The 20885-nt window shown below is 32.5% G+C and overlaps 3 protein-coding genes and 1 pseudogene across 4 annotated transcripts; all 4 read right to left on the bottom strand.

Moving 5' to 3' along the window:
- Nucleotides 1–6827: 6827 nt before the first annotated feature.
- On the bottom strand, nt 6828–8317 carry LOC123915343 (annotated as a pseudogene).
- Nucleotides 8318–8699: 382 nt separating this feature from the next.
- On the bottom strand, nt 8700–10200 carry LOC123919020 (F-box/LRR-repeat protein At4g14096-like). Its single transcript, XM_045971242.1, has 3 exons — nt 9476–10200; nt 9163–9318; nt 8700–9075 (listed from the first exon to the last, which is right to left on the bottom strand). The coding sequence occupies exons 1-3, from the start codon at nt 10196–10198 to the stop codon at nt 8809–8811; spliced, it is 1146 nt and encodes a 381-aa protein (XP_045827198.1). The 5' UTR covers nt 10199–10200; the 3' UTR covers nt 8700–8808.
- A 3695-nt stretch (nt 10201–13895) lies between these two features.
- On the bottom strand, nt 13896–17767 carry LOC123919021 (putative F-box/FBD/LRR-repeat protein At5g22670). Of its 2 annotated transcripts, none has more exons than XM_045971243.1 (3): nt 16811–17767; nt 14457–16568; nt 13896–14300 (listed from the first exon to the last, which is right to left on the bottom strand). In XM_045971243.1, the coding sequence occupies exons 2-3, from the start codon at nt 15174–15176 to the stop codon at nt 14286–14288; spliced, it is 735 nt and encodes a 244-aa protein (XP_045827199.1). In that variant the 5' UTR covers nt 15177–16568; nt 16811–17767; the 3' UTR covers nt 13896–14285. The 2 variants fall into 2 exon arrangements, with proteins under 2 accessions (XP_045827199.1, XP_045827200.1); XM_045971244.1 differs by having other exon boundaries at nt 16419–16568.
- A 1043-nt stretch (nt 17768–18810) lies between these two features.
- LOC123915341 (F-box/FBD/LRR-repeat protein At4g00160-like) lies at nt 18811–20380 on the bottom strand. The gene is made up of 4 exons (XM_045966472.1): nt 19691–20380; nt 19413–19562; nt 19163–19321; nt 18811–18894 (listed from the first exon to the last, which is right to left on the bottom strand). Exons 1-4 carry the CDS (start codon nt 20378–20380, stop codon nt 18811–18813), a joined length of 1083 nt encoding a protein of 360 aa, XP_045822428.1.
- Nucleotides 20381–20885: the final 505 nt, after the last annotated feature.

Below are 20885 nucleotides of genomic sequence, written 5' to 3'. Positions count from 1 at the left end.
GGCCCCAATATGTAACTGAAACTTAATTTGAGATTAAACAATAGTGGCGTTAAAAACTAGCACAAATAATGAAATAATATCAACTACTATACTTTAGCTAACAAAGCTTTTTTTTCCTCCCTTCTTAACCATTGAGTTTTTGATTGTCCATTTCAGGAGTATTATGTTTCGCCTTGTATATCTAAGTCGCCGTCGTCTAAACCGTAACTTCTTTTCACTTTCCATCATTCTCGATAAATTATTCATATTCTTTTGGCTTGTGTATCTACTTGTGTTGTGATAGCTTTCTTTCTTTATCGATGTTAGGAACAACAAATTAGCAAAGCGTAAATTCACGATGTTGTTGTCGAAGCATCCATTCATTGTTTATGTTGGCGGCTAGGGTTGCATGAAATTTTAAGAAATTGTGCGTTTGATTCATAAAGCAACTGGACATAACACTACAGGAACAAGATAATACAAGACAGGATAAACCTGTACTGGAAAAGATAGAACGATAATATTTTTATATTCGAAAATAAGATGGGTATTTTGATATGGTTTTTTGTGTTTTTGTATTGCGGAATTTGGTGAGATATAAATTTAGGGAGAAAACTCTCCTCAAATATAGGGTTATATGAAGAATATTAAAGTTCTTGTTTTATTCATTATGTTTATGACTCTATATATAGAGCTACATAAAAACAAATCATATATTTTTAAAACAAAACTAATCCTATAATAAATTCTAAACAAATCTTAAATATTCTAAATAGAAATATAAATCATAAAATCTAATATTATCATATTTTAAATATAAATCTAAATAATATTTAAATCTAAAATCTTTCAAAAAAGATATTTAGGCATTATTCCCAACACTCCTCCTTGACTAAATATCTTTTTATTGTATCCAATCTGAGATTTGCACTGAAATTTTATTGTATTTTTTGTTTATCAAGCCTCTCCTCTTTGACCGAATATCTTTGTGTTGTATCCGACCTGAGATTTGAGTTGAAAAAACTTTTTTTTTTTGAACACTCCTCCTCGACTGAATATCTTTGTGTTGTATCCAGCATGAGATTCATGTTAATTTTTTTTGTTGTTGTTGTTCATCCACATTCTTTGTTGCTGTTTTTGTTTAACACTCCTCCCTGACTGAATATTTTTATGTTGTATCCAGCCCGAGATTCATGTTGATTTTTGTTTTTGTTGTCTACATCTTCATATGAGACTTGAGCTTTTTTCATGTATTTGTTATGGTTATACATGAAACTATCTCGCATATAACATATGAAAGATGCAGGTTATGGTTATGGTTTTTCTACAACTTCATATGAGACTTGAGCTTTTTTCATGTATTTGTTATGGTTATGGGTTATATAATACATGAAACCATCTCGCATATAACGTATGAAAGGTGTAGGTTATGGTTATGGTTTTTGGCTATGGGTTGTTTTTCTCTTCTTTTTCACATCTTCATAATAAAGATGCAATCAAAGTTATGGGTTGTTGATTTCATGGTTTCTTCTTTTTTCTTCGTCTTCATCATCTTCTTCCATCTTCACAGATCTGAACCTTAGCGCTCTGATACCACTGATATGGTTTTTTGTGTTTTTGTATTGCGGAATTTGGTGAGATATAAATTTAGGGAGAAAACTCTCCTCAAATATAAGGTTATATGAAGAATATTAAAGTTCTTGTTTTATTCATTATGTTTATGACTCTATATATAGAGCTACATAAAAACAAATCATATATTTTTAAAACAAAACTAATCCTATAATAAATTCTAAACAAATCTTAGGGGTGGGCTGAGGTGGGCCACGGCCCACCCCCAACCCCAAATTTTTTATTTTTTTTATATATAGAGTATTAATTTAAATGTATTATTAATGATTTTAAATCACTCGGTATACATATTTTTACAAATATTAATGTAAATATTAATTTAGAGTTTATTATTGATGACTATAAGTAACTCGGTACACATATTAGTTCAAGTATTCGTGTAAATATTAGTTCATAATTAATTGCATTTATTGTATTAGATAAAATTAGCAATTGAACTAGCATATATAAATATGAAATGACATATATTTAATTTTTTAAGTCCCGTATTTTCACATTTGTTGCAATTTTAGTCATATTTCAATTTTTCCCTTTTTTTTCCGTAAAAAATGTGAATTTTGGTCTGAAATTTTGATATTTCATCTTTAGATTTAATGTTGGAGACAATAAATCACCTTTATGACAAAAATCACAATTTTTAGAGTAAAAATATAGATTGTTGGTACAAAAAGTATAACATATGAAAAAGACATTGGAGTATGCGTATCATTAAACCTACTTTGACCAAATTTGGTAAAGCAATCAAGTTTTCCTCTTGAGCACTTGAGTCTTGCAAGTGGAAATAAGAGTTTTGAGCTGAGGAAAATCCACTTGATCAAAATCTCTCATCTCTAGGTGTGTCAACTTAAGAACTTCAAGTGTCTTAAAACTGAGAATTCTTTGAGGTATTTTGATGAGGTGATGTTTACCATTCATGTTGAAGTCAAGATTCACGCATCCTCGTTCCATAACAAATTTAAAAATTCGATTGAATTGTTTTTGGGTGAAGCGAGAGGAGTTGCCTAATTTTAAGGTAAGAGAATGGATTGAATCCTTTTTGTCTCGCAATTTGAACATATGGTTGAGTAAACAAATTCGTGAAAGCTTTTGAAGTCTTTGAAGGTTTTGTCGTCAAAGTGAAGAAAGAAATTTAGATTATAGTAATTTATTGGTTGAAAAATCAAAACGTTGAGCAGCAGATGGCAATGGAGATGTATTCGTGATATTTCATTATTCAACTTCAGGAGAATCATGCAAGATTGTTAGTCCAGGAAGAAGCATGTTGGAAGTAGAGGGTTAAGATGCCCTGGTTAAAGGAGCAGGACTTGAATACAAAGTTTTTTCACATGTCAGCCACATCTTGATAACGTGCAAAAAAGTTAGGAAAACTTATGAATGATGAGAATGTTGCTGGAACAACTCAACCCGAGCTTTGTGAGGTAGCCTTAAACTACTTTAAATAATAAATCAAATATAAATATTATAAGTACATGGTAACAAATTATGAGTTATAACCATAATCCTTTGAAAATTACTAAAGTATACATCAAATAATGTTAATATTTTCATAAGAACTTGGATTTCTTTGAAAATGGAGTGAAATTAAGAAACATAATTCTAGAATCTTATAAAAGACTATTATTATAGTTACATGCTTCCTCTCATTATATTGATATCACTTTCCAGCCTAAGGCTCAACTGAGAAAATATCATTGATTTGACAAAACTTCTAATTACAACTCAACAAAAACTAATTAACTCGAAGGCTTCAAAAACCACTAATTTCAAAATCATATTAAAATGTTTATCTCAACAGTTGAGGATATACTGCCTCTCACATAAAACACCAATAAATAGGTCATAGCTTGCATAAAATATATATAAAAATACTAGTGAAATTTGACATTCAAACACCAAAACACACCTCCAAAGCAATCAAAAATAATTTCAAATATATCAATTTACAAATAAATTTTCAAAATACACAAAAGTTGTGCATTTTACCATCATTCATAGAATCACCAATAGGTATATCAAATGTGATTATAACCCTAAAAATATACAAGATGTGAGTTGAAAAAATGTTCAAGAAGCTGAGTACATAACTCTCACACCACTGAAATATTTTCTTGGGCATCAGACATGACTGATAATCTAGAAGGTTGGGTTTTAAAGTTTTGACGACGTTTAAAACATTCACTTCTTGATGTACGTTTTGCCTTTATGATCATCCTTTCAGCTAACAAAGCCGCTTTCCCTGCCTTCTTCTTCATCGAGTTCTTTATTGCCGATTTCAAAAGCATCATGTTTTGGCTTGTGTATCTAAACGATAAATTCTTTTCACTTTCACTTTTGTTGTCATATCTTTCCATCATTCTTGATATTGGGGGCAAAGTAAATGAACTCATGTTGTTTTGGCTTGTGTATCTAACCGGGGACTTCATTACACTTTCACTTGTGTTGTGATAGCTTCCTTCATTCATTATCGATGTTGGGAACAAATTAACAAAGCATGAATTCATGATGTTGTTGTTGTTGTTGTTGTTGTTGTATGAATTTGTGAAATACGGAGATGAGTTTGTTGTATATCTAAATTGACCATTGTTGTCAAAGAATTCCTCCATTGTTGATGATATTGGTGGCTAGCGTTTTATGAAATTTTTAAGAAATTGTCTATATGTTGTGAAAACCTATCTCTGAGTATATATATATATATATATATATATATATGACTTACTCCTAAATATTTCCGGATAATTTGTCTTACTGTTATCTTATCTTTCACACACTGTTATCGTTTCCTCTTTATTTATTTTATTCATTTTTGTTTTGAAAAAAAAAAGGAGGGAAGAACATCAATCTCCGCATAAAAATAGGAATTCAATTTAATAATTTTTTTTTGACATATGAATATTCTATTAAAAACAATAATAAGCATAAAAATAGGAACAAAAGTCAATAAAAAATTATGCAAAAAAAAAAAACATCATGATAAAAAATAAGAAGAATAACATAAAAATAGAAACATAAATGATAAAAGATACGCATTAAGTAGAGCTATTGGGTCTGTTTGGTAAAAATAAACTATAAATTAGCCGATAGCTTATAAGCTAAGCTAACTAATAGCTGAAAAGGGGATATGACTGTCTCCCGTGACAATCTCACAGGAGGGAATAAAGTGTAGATTCTTGCCCTCGATTTTTTCTTATTTAATTATTAATCCCCATGTTACAAAATAATGAATGGTTAAGATTTAACTGAATTCTCAATTGATTGGAGACAATCCAGTCATGTTGAACATTTAGCTTAGAGCTAATATCTGAAAAGTTAACTGGTTGAAATTAAAGTGTCTGATAAAATTAGCTTTTAAAGTAGTTGATGATAAATATAAAATGACATAAAAAAACATGTATATTTAGTGGGTATGAAAAAAAAATTATAAAATGCTATAAGTTCAAACGCCGGTTGAAAGAGCAAATAAAAAGAAACTATAAGCTAATGAAAAAAACTTTTTACAAACACTTTCTATTTCCGAATTTCACTCCTCACCAAGGTTTTAAATTGCGGTCCGCATCCGCAATTGCGGCCGCAGTATTGCTGACGCGGTAGCCACCGCAACCGCATCACACCGCAATTGCGGTGTGATCTTAATTCACGTGTACGGCCGCATCGTAACCGCATCACAACCGCATCGAAAGCCGCATCAGATGTTTTCGGCGATGTTCGTTCAAATTTTCTCACCAAAAAATAAAATTTATGAACTTCAAATCCTAATTTGTGTCAAATTAATGAAAAATCTTATTTTCAACAATCTATCAACCGTGTATTTTCAATACATTCAAATTATTGTTTATGGAATAAACTAAGACTATGTAATGGTGGATAAATAATGTACTTACATACTAGTTTCATTTTATATAACTTGTGAAATTTCAAAATGATTTCACGCCGCAACAACCGCAATGACCGCATTCGCAACAACTGCCGCATCCACGACCGCAACCGCAATTGAAAACCTTGCTCCTCACCGTATGATTTCTTTTCTAATTTCATTGTTTTGTTGTGCCCTGGTTTCATTGTTTTCCGATTTCATTGTTTTGTTTGTGCCTTAATTTCATTGTTTATGTAAATTGTTTGTGTCCTTGTAGTTTTAGGATTGTAGCTAGCTTATACTGTTTAGGATTGGTGTTTGTTAAATTTTAGGATTGAAGCTTGAAATTGAGGCAGAAATTCTTATTTGTTATGTAGTGTTTCTATGTATTGGACAGTCCTTCAAGCTAGGACGAGCTGTTGAGACAATATTGTGATAACTATTTCGTCGTTTCAAAATACAACTCTGTGAATTACTAGTTAGCCTCATCAGTTGAGATTAGAGTATCATGTTCAGAGCTACAAGAACTATATTACATAGCTTGTGGAAGTTCAATCTTTGTTTGTTGACTAGATGACTTGAGCCATGATGCATGCATGAGTAGAATCAGCGGAGGCTCACATGCATGTGCGAGATGTGCGACGGTATAGGGCCTCAAAATTTTGAGGGCCTCAACTCAAAATTTTGAGGTCCAATAGTATTACTTATATATTATTTATACCTATAAAATATCAGATGTATATTAATAGATTAATTTTTAGGCCATAAAATAATAGTTATATATTGTTAATGTTCATAAATATCATGAGTATCAATATATTAGTTATCTATACTCGTAAATATAGTTCTAGTCCATTTTAATCTTTGCATAAAATTTAATCTTAGATTATGATATTCTTTTTTGACGTTATATTCAAAGATAATTATTTTGTATTTCTTGTTCCATTTAATTTAATGTAAGATTTAATATTGATAATTTATATGTTTACAAGAATGTTTTTTTATATTATATGCAATTTAAATCGATAATTTTTTTAATTTTTTTTTATTAAGGGGCTACTTTTATATTTTGCACAGAGCCTCCTAAAACTCGGAGACGCCCCTGAGAATCAGTAAGTAACTATCACATTTTATATAGTGAACAAATTAAGAATCTCTGTTATGACATTGAAATTAAGTAAAAATAGCAAAGCCATGCATCAACTATATAGTGTTCACAATTCGCAACAATATCAAAGTTGTACATTTTACCATCATTCATAGAATCACCAACAGGTATATCGAATGTAATTAACCCTAAAACATTTCTTTCATGAAAACCACTACAAAATTTTCAAACAACATGATGCATCTATTATCATCATCATCAACCAAATAAAAGTTTACATCTCGTAGAGCCCCTTGTGCATGAAGATAATTTATGTAATATTTTATCCTTTAAAAGGCATGTAACTATCATCTTTTCTAGTACTTTAGAATGCTGCATAATATATTTGGCAAATTCAAACTCATATTCTCCGCCTTTTGAAAATTTAATGCAGCATGTTTTGAGTTGTGATGTAATGCATTCAGGAGTATTGTCTGGATGCTTCCACAATAGTAACAACTACTTGTTTTATGTCCACAATCCTGTCAACAATTAACTTAATATTTTGTTTTAAAAAAAAATACTACTTGAAATTAGAGTTGAAAAAGAAAACAAATCCTAAACATCAAAACCTGTATGATAAAATGTTGAAGTTTGGGGAAATATTCGAGTATTCCAAGCAACCAGGTGCACTTTACATTGTAATACATACCACGATCATGAACACTAAGTTCCATATCGGTCAAATTGTGAAACACGGGAAGCCCTGCTGAAGAGATCCACATCTGTAAAAGTTGCATAATACACAGATTAGAAATGTATAATCCCTTTTATAGGTTTTTACTTCCAAATTAAACCTTAGTACTCAGTTGATAGAGGACATTACATATGCAGGACCGGAGTTTGAAACTTAGTATTCCTGCTTATTTACCTTATTTCTTAAATGTATTGTAAAACCATGTAAAAACATTCTAGAACAAATATAAAATACTATATAAACTACCAAAGATTTGAAGACAAGGAGCATGATACTCATACCTTTTCTACGTGAAAAATCTTTGCCTTACAAACCAAAGACATAGGAGTATGCATATCATTAAACCTTACTTTGACCAAATTAGGTAAAGCAATCAAGTTTTCCTTTTCCTTTGGAGCACTTGAGTTTTGCCAATGGGATTTAATTAATTTTGTATGCAAATCCTCTAGAACAGGACAACCAAACAAAAACTTCACAAAATTTTCAGGAGATTTGAATTCGATCCTATCCAAAGCTAAGAGTTTTGAGCCGAGGAAAATCCACTTGATCAAAACATCTCATCTCTAGGTGTCAACTTAAGAATTTCAAGTTTCTTAAAACTGAGAATTCTTAGAGGTATTTTGATGAGGTTATATTTATCATCTAGGTTAAAGTCAAGATTCACGCATCTTTTTGCGATAACAAATTTAAAAATTCGATTGAATTGTGTTTGGTTAAAGCGAGAAGAGTTTCCTAATTTCAAGGTAAAAGAATGGATTGGAGTCTTTTTATCTCGCAATTTGAACATGGTTGAGTAAACAAATTCGTGAAAGCTTTTGAAGTCTTTGAATGTTTTGTTGTCAAAGTGGAGAGTGAGGGTTGAAAGCCACACATCTTTCCAACTCTTTGAAAGGATGATTGTGGCGGCAGCTTGTTTGGTTGGAAGATTGGAGAGAATGTGACATAGAATTGAATCTGGCAAGTTACTGATCCTATCAATCGTCGGAATTGACAGCTGGAAAGAAGACGTCATCATCAATGATGAATGCCGCAAGCAGAAGGTTGGTATTGAGGTTTGGTTTGGGGTGAATATATATAGGTTTTCTGTTTGTAATTCGATTAGATCACCAATATAATAGTCAGAACTAATTGGGGCACACCAGAACCTATGTTAACTACACCTTTAATAACCTATATGACATTGAATATTTAAGTAAAAATAGCACAGCCATGGATCGACATAGTGCTCACAATTTGCAACAAATCGAAAACTACAGCCACGAAAACCAGCAAGGCTTATAACAGTTCTTAAGGCCTTAAAAGTCATCCAACAACTATATATTACAAAGTGAGGCATACAATACAAATAAATTGTCGAAATATATCAAATTTAAAGGTTAACATTTTATCATCATTCATAGAATCACCAACAGGTATATCAAATGTAATTAACCCTAAAACATTTCTTTCATGAAAACCACTACACATTTTTCAAACAAGATGATGCAAATATCATCGTCATCATCAACCAAATAAAAGTTTACATCTCGTAGAGCCCCTTGTGCATGAAGATAACTTATGTAATATTTCATTGTTTAAAAGGCATGTAACTATCATCTTCTCTAGTACTTTAGAATGCTGCATAATATATTTGACAAATTCAAACTCATATTCTCCGCCTCTGTAAAGTTTAATGTGGCATGTTTTGAGTTGTGATGAAATGCATTCGGGAGCAGTATCTGGACGCTTCCAACAATTGAAACAATTAGTATGTGATGATTCCCCACAATCCTGTCAGCAATTAACATAATGTTTTGTTTAAAAAAAGAATACTTGAAATTAGAATTGAAAAAGAAAACAAATCCTAAATATCAAAACCTTAATGATAAAATGTTGAAGTTTGGGGAAATATTGGAGTATTCCAAGCAACCAGGTGCATTTTACATATAAATACAGATAATGATAATCATGAACACTAAGTTCCAGGTGAGTCAAATTGTGAAACACGGGAAGCCCTGCTGACGAGATCGACATCTGTAAAAGTTTCATAATACTTACATATATTAGAAATGTATAATCCCTTTTGTATGCAGTTGGTAGAGGACATTACATATGCATGTATTGCAAAAACATTCTAGAACAAACATAAAATACTAATAAACTTTGAAGACAAGGAGCAAGATACTCATACCTTTTCTAGATGAAAAATCTTTGCCTTACAAACCAAAGACATTGGAGTATGAGTATCATTAAACCTTACTTTGACCAAATTAGGTAAAGCAATCAAGTTTTCCTTTTCCAAAAGTGCACCATGGAATTGAATTGATTTTGTATGCAAATCCTCTAGAACAGGACAACCAAACAAAAACTTGACAAAATATTCATGAGATTTGAATTTGACCCTATCCAAGCTAAGAGTTTTGAGCTTAGGAAAATCCACTTGATCAAAATCTCTCATCTCTAGGTTTGTCAACTTAAGAACTTCAAGTGTCTTAAAACTGAGAATTCTTTGAGGTATTTTGATGACGTAATATTTACCATTCATGTTGAAGTCAAGATTCACGCATCCTCGTTCCATAACAAATTTAAACATTCGATTGAATTGTTTTTGGTTGAAGCGAGAAGAGTTTCCTAACTTCAAGGTAAAAGAATGGATTGGAGTCTTTTTATTTCGCAATTTGAACATGGTTGAGTAAACAAATTCGTGAAAGCTTTTGAAGTCTGTGAAGGTTTCATCATCAAAGTCGAGAGCGAGGGTTGAAAGCCACACATCTTTCCAACTCTTTGAAAGGAAGATTGTGGCGGCTGCTTGTTTGGTTGGAAGATCAGAGAGAATGTGACAGAGAATTGAATCCGGCAAATTGCTAATCCTATCAATCGTTGGAATTGACCGCCGGGGAGAAGACGTCATCATCACTATCAATGATGAATGCCGCAAGCAGAAGGTTGGTATTGAGCTTTGGTTTGGGGTGAATATATATAGGTTTTCTGTTTGTAATTCGATTAGATCACCAATAATAACAGTAATAATAATAATAATTTTGGACTTACTTTTGTGCAAAACGGATATTATTTTCACTCGCAGTCAAACTTGTCTTGGTTTATTATGCAAACTTATGAAGAAAAAAATAAAAAGACATACCTTTTGTTATGGTAATGAGTTTGTTAATAAAAGATTTTTGTTACTCAAAAAAAGTTAAGGATATTGTTGGTATTATGAAAAGTCCATACCAAAATATTTTGTATCCTCTAATATAGGTATAGAATAGATATATAGATTATATTCTTATAAAAAATATTGTTTATATTTATTTTGTTTTATGAAAAATATTTTTTAGGTTTCTATTTCTATATTTCTATTTTTTTTCTTCGTAAAATCTATATTTCTATTTTTATGTATTAATTTGTATTTTTTTTTTTAGATTTTTTTAAAAAAAAAAGCACAATATATCCAACATTAAACTAAAAGAGGGACGGTCACTACAAAAGATTCAAAAGGGTAGAATGAAAATATTTTAAAATATGTTGGGGTAAAGAGATAAATGTAGGGATAAAAAAAATCATGGATTTTTTTTAATCAAATCTTAAAAGTATTTTAAATATAAATAAAATTTAAAGTAGAACGTATATTTCATTCCTTAACAAAAAACATATATTTAGTCAAAAATATAAAAACATATATCTATTTCTAATAATAAAATTAATTATTATCGACTTTACTAATTTGTCCTTATTTATTAGTTTTAATAAAATTTCAAATTTTGTATCTTTTATTGTAATTTTAATAAAAATAAGAATAAGATGAATACAATAAACAAATTATATATAAATCTATGTATAAAAATATGAACAAAACAAAAACTATAAAAAGATTATAGAAAGTTTAATCAATAAAAAAATTTGTAAAGATAATATAGAAAAAATAAAATGAATACACATAATAATAATAATAATAATAATAATAATAATAATAATAATAGAAACTTTGTACCAAAAAAAAAATTAATAGAAACATAAATAATATTATCTACTCAGCAATGTATTTAAGCATTAATATAAAAAAAAAAAAAAAATCATACACATGACATATGTCTCTCACAAATCAATAATATAAATTTATCAACTTTGTGATTAGCCTCACAACATACATGACAATCAATTAGGAGTCTTCGTATGGTTGCAGGTCAACCCGTGAACCGCTGACTCAACCCAAACTATTAATTACCCAAACTCGTTTATGTGCGGATAGAATCTGACCCAATTCGTTGTACAACATGTAATCAGTTTGGGTATTAGATTTGATTTTTGAACCTGCGGACCTGTAGACCCAACTCGGTTGGACAACAGATTAGGCCAAATCCGGCCTAAATCAACTATTGTACATCCCTACAATCAGTCGTTCCCCTCTTGGAGGAGAGGTCGGAGAAATGCACCTGGCGTAGATCATGAAGTATTAACAACGACGAACCAAATATTGAGTTTCTAATTTATTAAGATCCATAAAGAATCAATCTCAACGATGATATTTTTAATATTTAACTCACTCGCAACTTTTATTCCAATACGAAGCGCCCTGAGTTATACACATACAATAACCAAACTTATTGTAGAAGCCACGGATAAACTTACCATGAACATCTCCAATCAAACCTCCACAAATAGTCTCTCAAGATATTTTATATGATCCATCAACATTTAATTTATCTTATAATGGTGATGAGGTGGAGGTGGTCGAGAGACCTCAATGCTATGTCTCCTTGAATATTGAGAACCCATATTAAAGAAGGAGAGTCACTACAAAAGATTCAAGAAATCCTTAACAGCATCGGCGTGTCCAGGACAGAACTTTGATAGCAAAGTTCAGATGCAACTTGCACCTCAGAAACAGACAAGTGCTTGATACAGCTTCAGGCAGTTCTATAAATTTCAAAACTGCTGCTCAAATGAAAATAACCATTGCTGTCACAGCAAATGAGAAGATCGAATTTTATGATATATAGAAGCAGCAGTACTAAAGGTTGGCTCAAAGATTTGAATCGACTCGAACATAGTATGGCTCAATGCACACTCAGCAACAAACAAATTAAAAAAAACAGTGGAAGCTCAGATAAAAAAGGCGATAACAACTCTTAACTTGAGGCCTCCTCGTTTAACTCCAGTTAACGCGGCGATGATCTATGATAGGATTGCAAGTTCGGCATGCCTTTGTGTGCAATAGGATTGTGTATGTGACATGCGGCGAACTGAATTATTTATTGGTGAACAACACCTACTCACCCTAGCTCTTAACATTTATCTAATAACTGTGAACTGAACCGAACTGCAGAACTGTGCGAACCGAATCTTAAATTAACTGAACCATTATAACAGTTCGTGAATCGAACCTATAGTTCAGACACAGTTCTCTAACCATAACCGAACTGCAGTTAACATAACCGAATTGTCACTAAATCAAGTAACATATCACTAATCATCACTAAATATAATAATGTGAACATAAATGCATGGTGCACTCATATGTTCAATCGTTTTTTATTTAATTTAATCGAAGGAGCATGATTGAAATCATATAATATGGTTCCTAATGTGGTTAGGATGCAGTCGGAATCGCACTGCAATTTGTGGTGTGATTCTGTTGCGGAGACTACCGCATCAAGAATAGAAACCATGGTGCTAAACTCGATATCACTATAGTGCTCTTACAAACATGTTGAACACTCAAGGAAACTTGATGGGTAATGACCTTAATTAAGTGTTTATATCATAAGCAATTATCAATATATAAGCGCTTAGTGCATAAACACTTATTTTGGAGAGCTTATGAAATAGAGATTGAAAAATATGAGTTTGACACCACACTTTAACCCAAAACCTTAAGGCGTTAGGTTTATGGGTCTTCTCACTTATAAAGTGTTCAACCTCCACTTTTCTAAGCAATGTTGGACTTCTCACCTCACACTTGCCACAACAATCTCCCCCTCAAGTGTGAGTCCTACACTAGACTTGTACTTGTACCACCGTTGCTGTGCTCAGCGGGACCCGCCGCTTGTCCAATATGGATGATCCCCTGGCTGCCCCCTCGTAACTCAACAATAAGTTGTTTCAAAATACCAGTCCCATAAACAGTCTCACAAGTGTAAATTCAAAAAATAAACGCAAATACATCAATCCAAGCAGAGTTAATCTCAGACAATTCCCTTCAATACTTTATCAAAAAGAATGGCCTCCTACTATTTAATAACCTCATACATATATGAGTATTGTTTGTTCAATGTAACAAAGATCCTTCAATGGTGCTCACCCTCGGGTTGTAGGGAATTGCTAGGATCGAGATTGAGAAGAGCACTGTGAACTGCAAAGAGCGCTAGTAAAAGAAGGGTTTCCTTTGGAGAGAATGCAGATAAAAATGAAAGAAATGAGGAGGTAGAGGTATTTAAGCGCGAAACTATGAGTGAGGGAGCAGTTTAGAGGCTTGATTATAGAACAGTATATGACCTTTGAAATACAAGTTAAATATATGGCAAAACATAAGCTATATGTTGATGTAGAAATACACAAACAGACCTAAATAAATAATATATTTGTTGAGGCAAACAATATATAAAAGAAAAAGAAATCCAAAATGCATGAGATTGATCATCACCCAAATTAAGAACACAATGTAGACAAATGTATTGTAACGACTAAAGAGACAGACATTGCTGTGATGAACATCAACAGCAATTATTACAACAGCAGATTGTAGCATATATAATAGGCCTTAGTACAATAATAGTACAAGAATTTTTTTGAAAGAAAACTTCAAATTAAGTTTAAGTAACTTGAAAACCTTACAATACATTACATATACCACACCTGAGAAATTTACTGCTACTCTCTCATACTACTGACCGGAAATCTTGCAGGCAAACATGATCTACCACAACACAACCTCTTCAATTTTCTAGCCAAAGCTCATCATAGGTGGATGTATGTAACTGATAATTTTGATGATTTCAAAATTACCCTACCAAAAACTACATTGTTAGAAAATAAAGGTCGATTATTACTTAAATTTATAAAGCATTTTAAAACGAAAATAAAACGCTAAACTAACAAAGATTTAGTAAACGGGAAGTAGTGTGAAACCATAGAGTCTCCTAAACAGTTATTGAAGAGCATGATATTCATACCTCGTCAATGTGCAAAATCTTTGCCTTGCCAAGCAAAGCCATCGGAGTATTCCGATCACAAACCCTTGCTTTGACCAAATTAGGTAAAGCATTCAAATCTTCCATCGGAACAGGTGACTTATTCAATACCAATGATTCTGTATACAGATCTTCTACCATAGGACAACCTAATAGAAACTTCACAATATATTCAGGAGATATGAAATAAATCCTATGCAAATGAAGAGTTTTGATAAGAGGAAAATCCACTTGATCAAAATCTCCCATTTTAATGTTTGCCAGCTTAAGTACTTGAAGTGTCTTCAAATTGAGAATGCGAGGTGGTAATTTGATAACACGTTGTCTATGGAACATGTCGAAGTCAAGATTCTCGATTCCTCGTTGCATCACAAATTTAATAATTCGATCGAATTCTTTTTGGTTGAAGCGAGAAAATCTACTACATCTAAAGGTCAACGAATGGATTGAAACTTTTTTGTCTCTCAATGAGAACATGGTTAAGTAAACAAATTTGCGAAAGCTGTTAAAATCTTTGAAGATTTTGTCATCAAAGTGGAGAGTGAAGATTGAGAGCCAGACCTGTTTCCATCTCTTTGAGAGGATACTTGTGGTGGCAGCTTGTTTGGATGGGAGAAAGGAGAGAATATGGCAAAGAATTGAATCTGGCAAGTCGCTAATCTTATCAGCTGCGGGACTTGACAGTCGGGAAAAAGACGCCATTCTCTAATGGAGAATGAATGCGGCGAGCAAAGGATAGGTAGGAGTTTAGGGTTCAATATATATATAGTATTTTTGTGGCATTTTTAAATTATATCAAATCACCAAAATCAATTAGGGTTTGGGCCAAAAGGTTTAGTGAATCAGTCCTTGCCCTAAGACTATTGCACCTCCACCAAAACCTCAAAAACACTCCACTCGGATACTAGAATTTGGAGCGTGTTTTTTCGTTGCTCAAATTCTACGATCCAAACTGAGAGAAAGCACAAAAAGGTGGCTATTGGCCTTTGGCCGGTGACCTTTTTATATTGGTCTTTGTACAAAGGTGCATCAAGAAAGTTAAATGATACTAACTAATTCTCTTAAAAGGTACAATTTTTTTTTTTACCTTATACTCAAGACTAGAAAGACTTTCTAAAGACAAAATAAGAAATAGAATAAAAAAAAGACACATGTTGACAAATTAGTTTGACAAACTAATAATTTCTACATCCATCAATTGTGAAACAGCAAAGATCCCAGAAAATGGTAGCCTAACTTATGCAACCCAACTCGTAGTTCGTCAATGTTAATTTTGCCTTCAAATTTTGCCAATATAAACTTTTTTTACAGGCAAAGAAGGTATACTTTGATTATTTAGACATTACAACACAAGTTCTGCATTATGCAGAATGACTCAAGATTATTGGAAAAGGTAAGTAAAGATCACTCATTTCCAAGTTCTTCATTCAAGAGAAAGGTAAGTAACAATAATATGTAAAGGAGAACTAAGAGGGAGCTGGAACCACTTGATTGCAGAACTGACCTCCAAAATAGATTAGACGGTCCAATTGACCGGATACTGATGGTGAAAATAAATAAAAAATGGATTTGGTTTACAATCAAACTTATGACCAGAATCTGAACCCTCTACCCAAATAAAACTTCTGTTGTGACAATATATTTAAGTGTAAAAATAGCAAAACCATGGATCAGTTTAATACTCAAAATTCACAGGAAAATGAAAACCAGCAATCAACAGTAATTAAAACACCATATAAACCATCCAAAAAATATAAGAATCCTTCTAAGATATAACATGCAATTAAGTTGTTTCAAGCAAGCCTTTTGCCAAAATACTAGTTAGGAATCAACAAAGCTATAGTATTATTTTGTGATATCATATGAACTTGAGATTCTTTATTCTTTATAATATGAGAAATTAAAACTAGAATCGAAAAGGAAAACAAATTCATAACATCAAACCTGAATCATAAAATATCGAAGTTTGGGAAAATATGGTAGAATTCCTAGCAACCAGGTGCACTTCTTATCGCAGACGCGATCATGATGAATACTAACTTCCATGTTTGTCAAATTGTAACACTCAGGAAATCTTGTTGAACCGAACCTTAACTGCACGAGGAACCATTACATATATATAGTATACTCCGTCCTTGTTCAAAAAAAATATATTATACTACGTCCATTACATATTTTCAGTAGGTTTTTGTATACAAATTAAGAAAAAACAGAGGTCAATTATCATTTTAATGTATAATTATAAACCATTTTAAAACAAAAATAAAATAATAAAACTACTGAAGATTTGACTCACGGTTTCTCTACATAGTTATTTATGAGCATAATTTTCATACCTTATCTATGTGCAAAATCTTTGTCTTGCCAAACAAAGCCACATGAGTATTCTGTTCACAAATCCTTGCTTTGACCAAATTAGGTAAAGCATTCACATCTTCCATTGTAATAGGTGACTTCTTCGATACAGATGAATTTATATACAAATACTTTAGAATAGGAAAACCTAATAGAAACTTCACAACATATTCAAGAGATATGAAACAAATCCTATGCAAAAATAGTTTTTCGACAAGAGGAAAATCCACTTGATCAAAATTTTCAATTTTCACTTTTAGCAGCGTAAGAGCTTGAAGGGTCTTAAAACTAAGAATGCAAGGTGGTAATTTGATGCAACGGAGTTTGTTGAACATGTCGAAGTCAAGATTCAGGACTCCTCGTTGCATCACAAATTCTAAAATTCGATTGAAATCTCTTGGTTTGGTTTGAAGCGAGAAGATCCGCCACATTTTAACCTAAACGAATGGATGGAAGTCTTTTTGGTAGGGATGGCAACGGGCGCCCATGGGTGCGGGTTTGACACTTACCAAACTCACACCGGAAATCATCACTCAAATCTAAAGACCGTTCGGGTGGCAAAACAACACACACCCCACACCTATTGGGTTTGGGTTATTTCCACCCAAACTCAAACCCGCAACACATTTGAAAATAATTTGCAAATTTAAAAACAACCGGAATGACTATTCCATTCAAAGGGAAAGAATGGATAGGTAGTGTGATGTCTCGCAAAGATATTGTTGAGTACATAATATGGAGTAAGGAAACCAAATCCTTGAAGGTTTTGTCGTCGAAGTCAAGACTCTCAACTGAGAGCCACACCGGTTTCCATCTATTAGAGAGAACACTTGTGGTTGCAGCGAATTTGGTTGGGAGAAAGGAGAGGATGTGACACAGAATTTCATCCGGCATGTTGCTAATCCTATCTGTGGTTGGAGTTGACCTCCTGGAAGACAGCATCTGGATGGGGGATGGTGAACAGCAAGGAAGACTTCAGTATATATACATACATATACTCCCTCCGTCCCAAAATATAAGGGAAAATTGGTCAACAAAAATTGATGTATTTAGTCCAAATTCTTAACCAAATACATCAACTTTCTTTAACCAATTTTCTCTTATAATTTGGGACGGAGGGAGTATATTATTACACGTCCCTGTTTAGGTTTTCTATTTTTTTTTTTTCTTTCTTTATTCACAAGTTTATGTACTACTATTTGAGCCCAAATGAAACCGGACCTTTTTGGCTCAAGCTCATGTAGCCCAAATGAAAATTCCTAACCCGGCCCATTATGGAAACATTATGTCATTTTTGTAAAAATATAAAAAACTAGCGGGTCAGAAAAAAACATGTCATATGTTATCATGAATTTGTTAATAAAGGAATTTGGCTGCTAAAAAAATATGTCTTATGCCGTTGGTGTGAATTGTACCAATACCGTAGAAGTTATTCCAATCAAGCCATTCCAAACATCTTGAGAGATAAATCATTCCAAAAATAAGTTTTGGTCTTCATAGATTACCTATGTCTTACACTGATCACTACCAGCAGCACTAGATACTGGTACCTTATTTATTACGTCGGGTTTGATTGGCTTTTCAAGTTCAACCTAAAACCTTTCGGCGGTTATTTTCACTAGAAGAGAAGATTCCAATGGAGAAAGTACAAATGGTACTATACCCGAATTGGGAGATCATAACGGCTAGATCCTTTTCCGGCAGCACTCAACTCTGTTGTCGTGCTATGTACTACATAAGGGAGTATTTGTGTCGGACACGATCACGTGATATGATCAAATTTAGTCACTTCAATTTTCTCAAACTAATAATGGTGACAGCGTGTTAGTGTTGTGTGTTAGACTATCAGCCACAAATGCACAATTCATATATAGTTTACAAAGAAGAATGTTAAAACATGAAAAAGAACAAGTGCAGAAAAAACTTGAAGCCTTCAAACCACCATGTTCATTGATCAACCACCTTCATTTAAATTTGGTACTCACTGTTTCATTGCATTGTTGTTCAATTTTATGAATAGTTTGCCATAAGGACAAAAATGAACCAAAATCAGTAATTGAATAAACTAGAAACAAAAACAAAATAGATCAACAGATCAAAGCCACTGTTGAGAAATTGAACAAACTTGGACAATACGTACTATGCCATATTTGAAGCTCCCTTGCCACGCCGCAGATCCTTCCATGTAGACCTCCATTGCTAACATATCGTCAATCATATAAAATTTTACATGTTGCAGAGCCCTTTGTTAATGAATATAATTTCAATAACATTTTATATTTTAGTTTTATATTTACATAACGATTACACTTAAATCTCATGGTCTGTAATACTTTTGAATTCTCCAAAATATATTTTGCAAATTTAAGCTCAATATCGTTGCCTTTATAACCCTGAATGCAACATGTTCTGAGTTGGGATGAAAGACATTTTGGAACAATTGGTGGTTCCTTCCAATTGTGGACATATTCCTCGTCTCGAAGTATCTGATCCTGCCAACCATTCAAATATTATTTTGCATACATAGAATTATACTTACAAATGAAAGGAAAAAAGTAAACTCAAACATCAATAAATTAAAACCTTTATGACAAAACTTCGAAGTTTGTGACAATGATCGAGCATTTGTAGCAACCATTCCCACATATTATTCAAATATATATACCTAAAATTAAACTCCAAGTATGTTAGATTATGAAACATGGGAAGTTTATCAGAACGCATCCACTCCATCTGCAAGAATTACAGAAGACAAACATTTGAAGGGTTAGTCTCTAAAATTCACAATATTTAAGTTTTTTGAGTAATTTTTCAGTCTATGTAGAGTCTGCACATTAGGAGCATGACATATTCATACGTACCAGGTCTAGATGTAGAGTCTGCACATTACAAACCAAAGTTGCAGAAATAATATGATCATCGAAAATCCTTGCTTTCGTCAAATTAAGTAAGGGCTTAAAAGCCGGTTTGGTTCGAACAAATGGATTGGGTGGAATTGTATGTAAATCGTGTGTCCGCAATTCCTCTAGAATAGGACAACCTGCTAGAAATTTCTCAAGCCATTCATGACGTACGAACAACACCGACTTCAAATGAAGAATTTTGAGAGCCGGAAAATCCACTTCATTAGAAAGATCTCTCACCTTTATTCTTTTCAACTTAAGAACCTTAAGCATCTTACAACTAAGAATGTTAGGGGGAAAGTTAATGTCAATGCTAATATTGAGTTTCTCAATCCCTCGTTGCATTGCAAAGTAAACAAATCGACTAACATCGTATTGGTTAAACGAAGAGTGGCTGCATTTCAAACGAAACGAAAGGATTGGAAGTGTGATGTTTCGTGAGAACATTGCTGCATAGACTGAATTTCTAAAGGAGTCTATGTCTTTTAAGGTTGTGGTGTCTAATTGGAAGTTGAGAGTGAGGACTAAGAGCCATAGTGGATTCCATCTCTTTGAGAGTATGCTTGTGGTTGCGGCGGTTTTGGTTGGGAGAAAAGAGAGAATGTGACATATAATTGAATCCGGCAAGGTGCTAATTATATCTTCCATTGGAATTGATATTGTCTCCACTACAATTCACTAAGAAAATGGCTTCTAAGTATATAGATTTTCATTCTTATTTTGGAAAAATGTATAGGTTTATATGGATCCATATTTTTTTTTTTCTCGTCTCACTTGAAATTTTCAAAAAGACTTTTTCAAACCTCAATTGTTCCGCACAATCTGCTTATATGGGAGTTACTTGTCTCTTGCTTCTCATTCAGCATTTTTTTCTCACTTTATGTTTTGATTATTTCCTTCAAAGATTTTTTTAATAGAAATCCTTTAAAGATTTTATCAATTATATTTTATGAACAAAAAACTTCAATATCTATTTTTTTTTGTTTAAAATAAGTTGGGGATCAAATCCAAGACCTCTAGCCTACCAAAATCTCTCACCCCTTCTTCTCAAAACCCGAATCAACAACACACAACAAATTATGAAGAAAAAAAAACACGTGGTAATAAAATTTCAACAAAGAATTGGTTCAAGTGGTAAGGGTCTTAGTCCCCT

Source organism: Trifolium pratense, linkage group LG3 (genome assembly GCF_020283565.1).
Source record: "Trifolium pratense cultivar HEN17-A07 linkage group LG3, ARS_RC_1.1, whole genome shotgun sequence".
NCBI classification, from domain to species: domain Eukaryota; kingdom Viridiplantae; phylum Streptophyta; class Magnoliopsida; order Fabales; family Fabaceae; genus Trifolium; species Trifolium pratense.
This window is presented reverse-complemented; position numbering and strand designations above follow the sequence as displayed.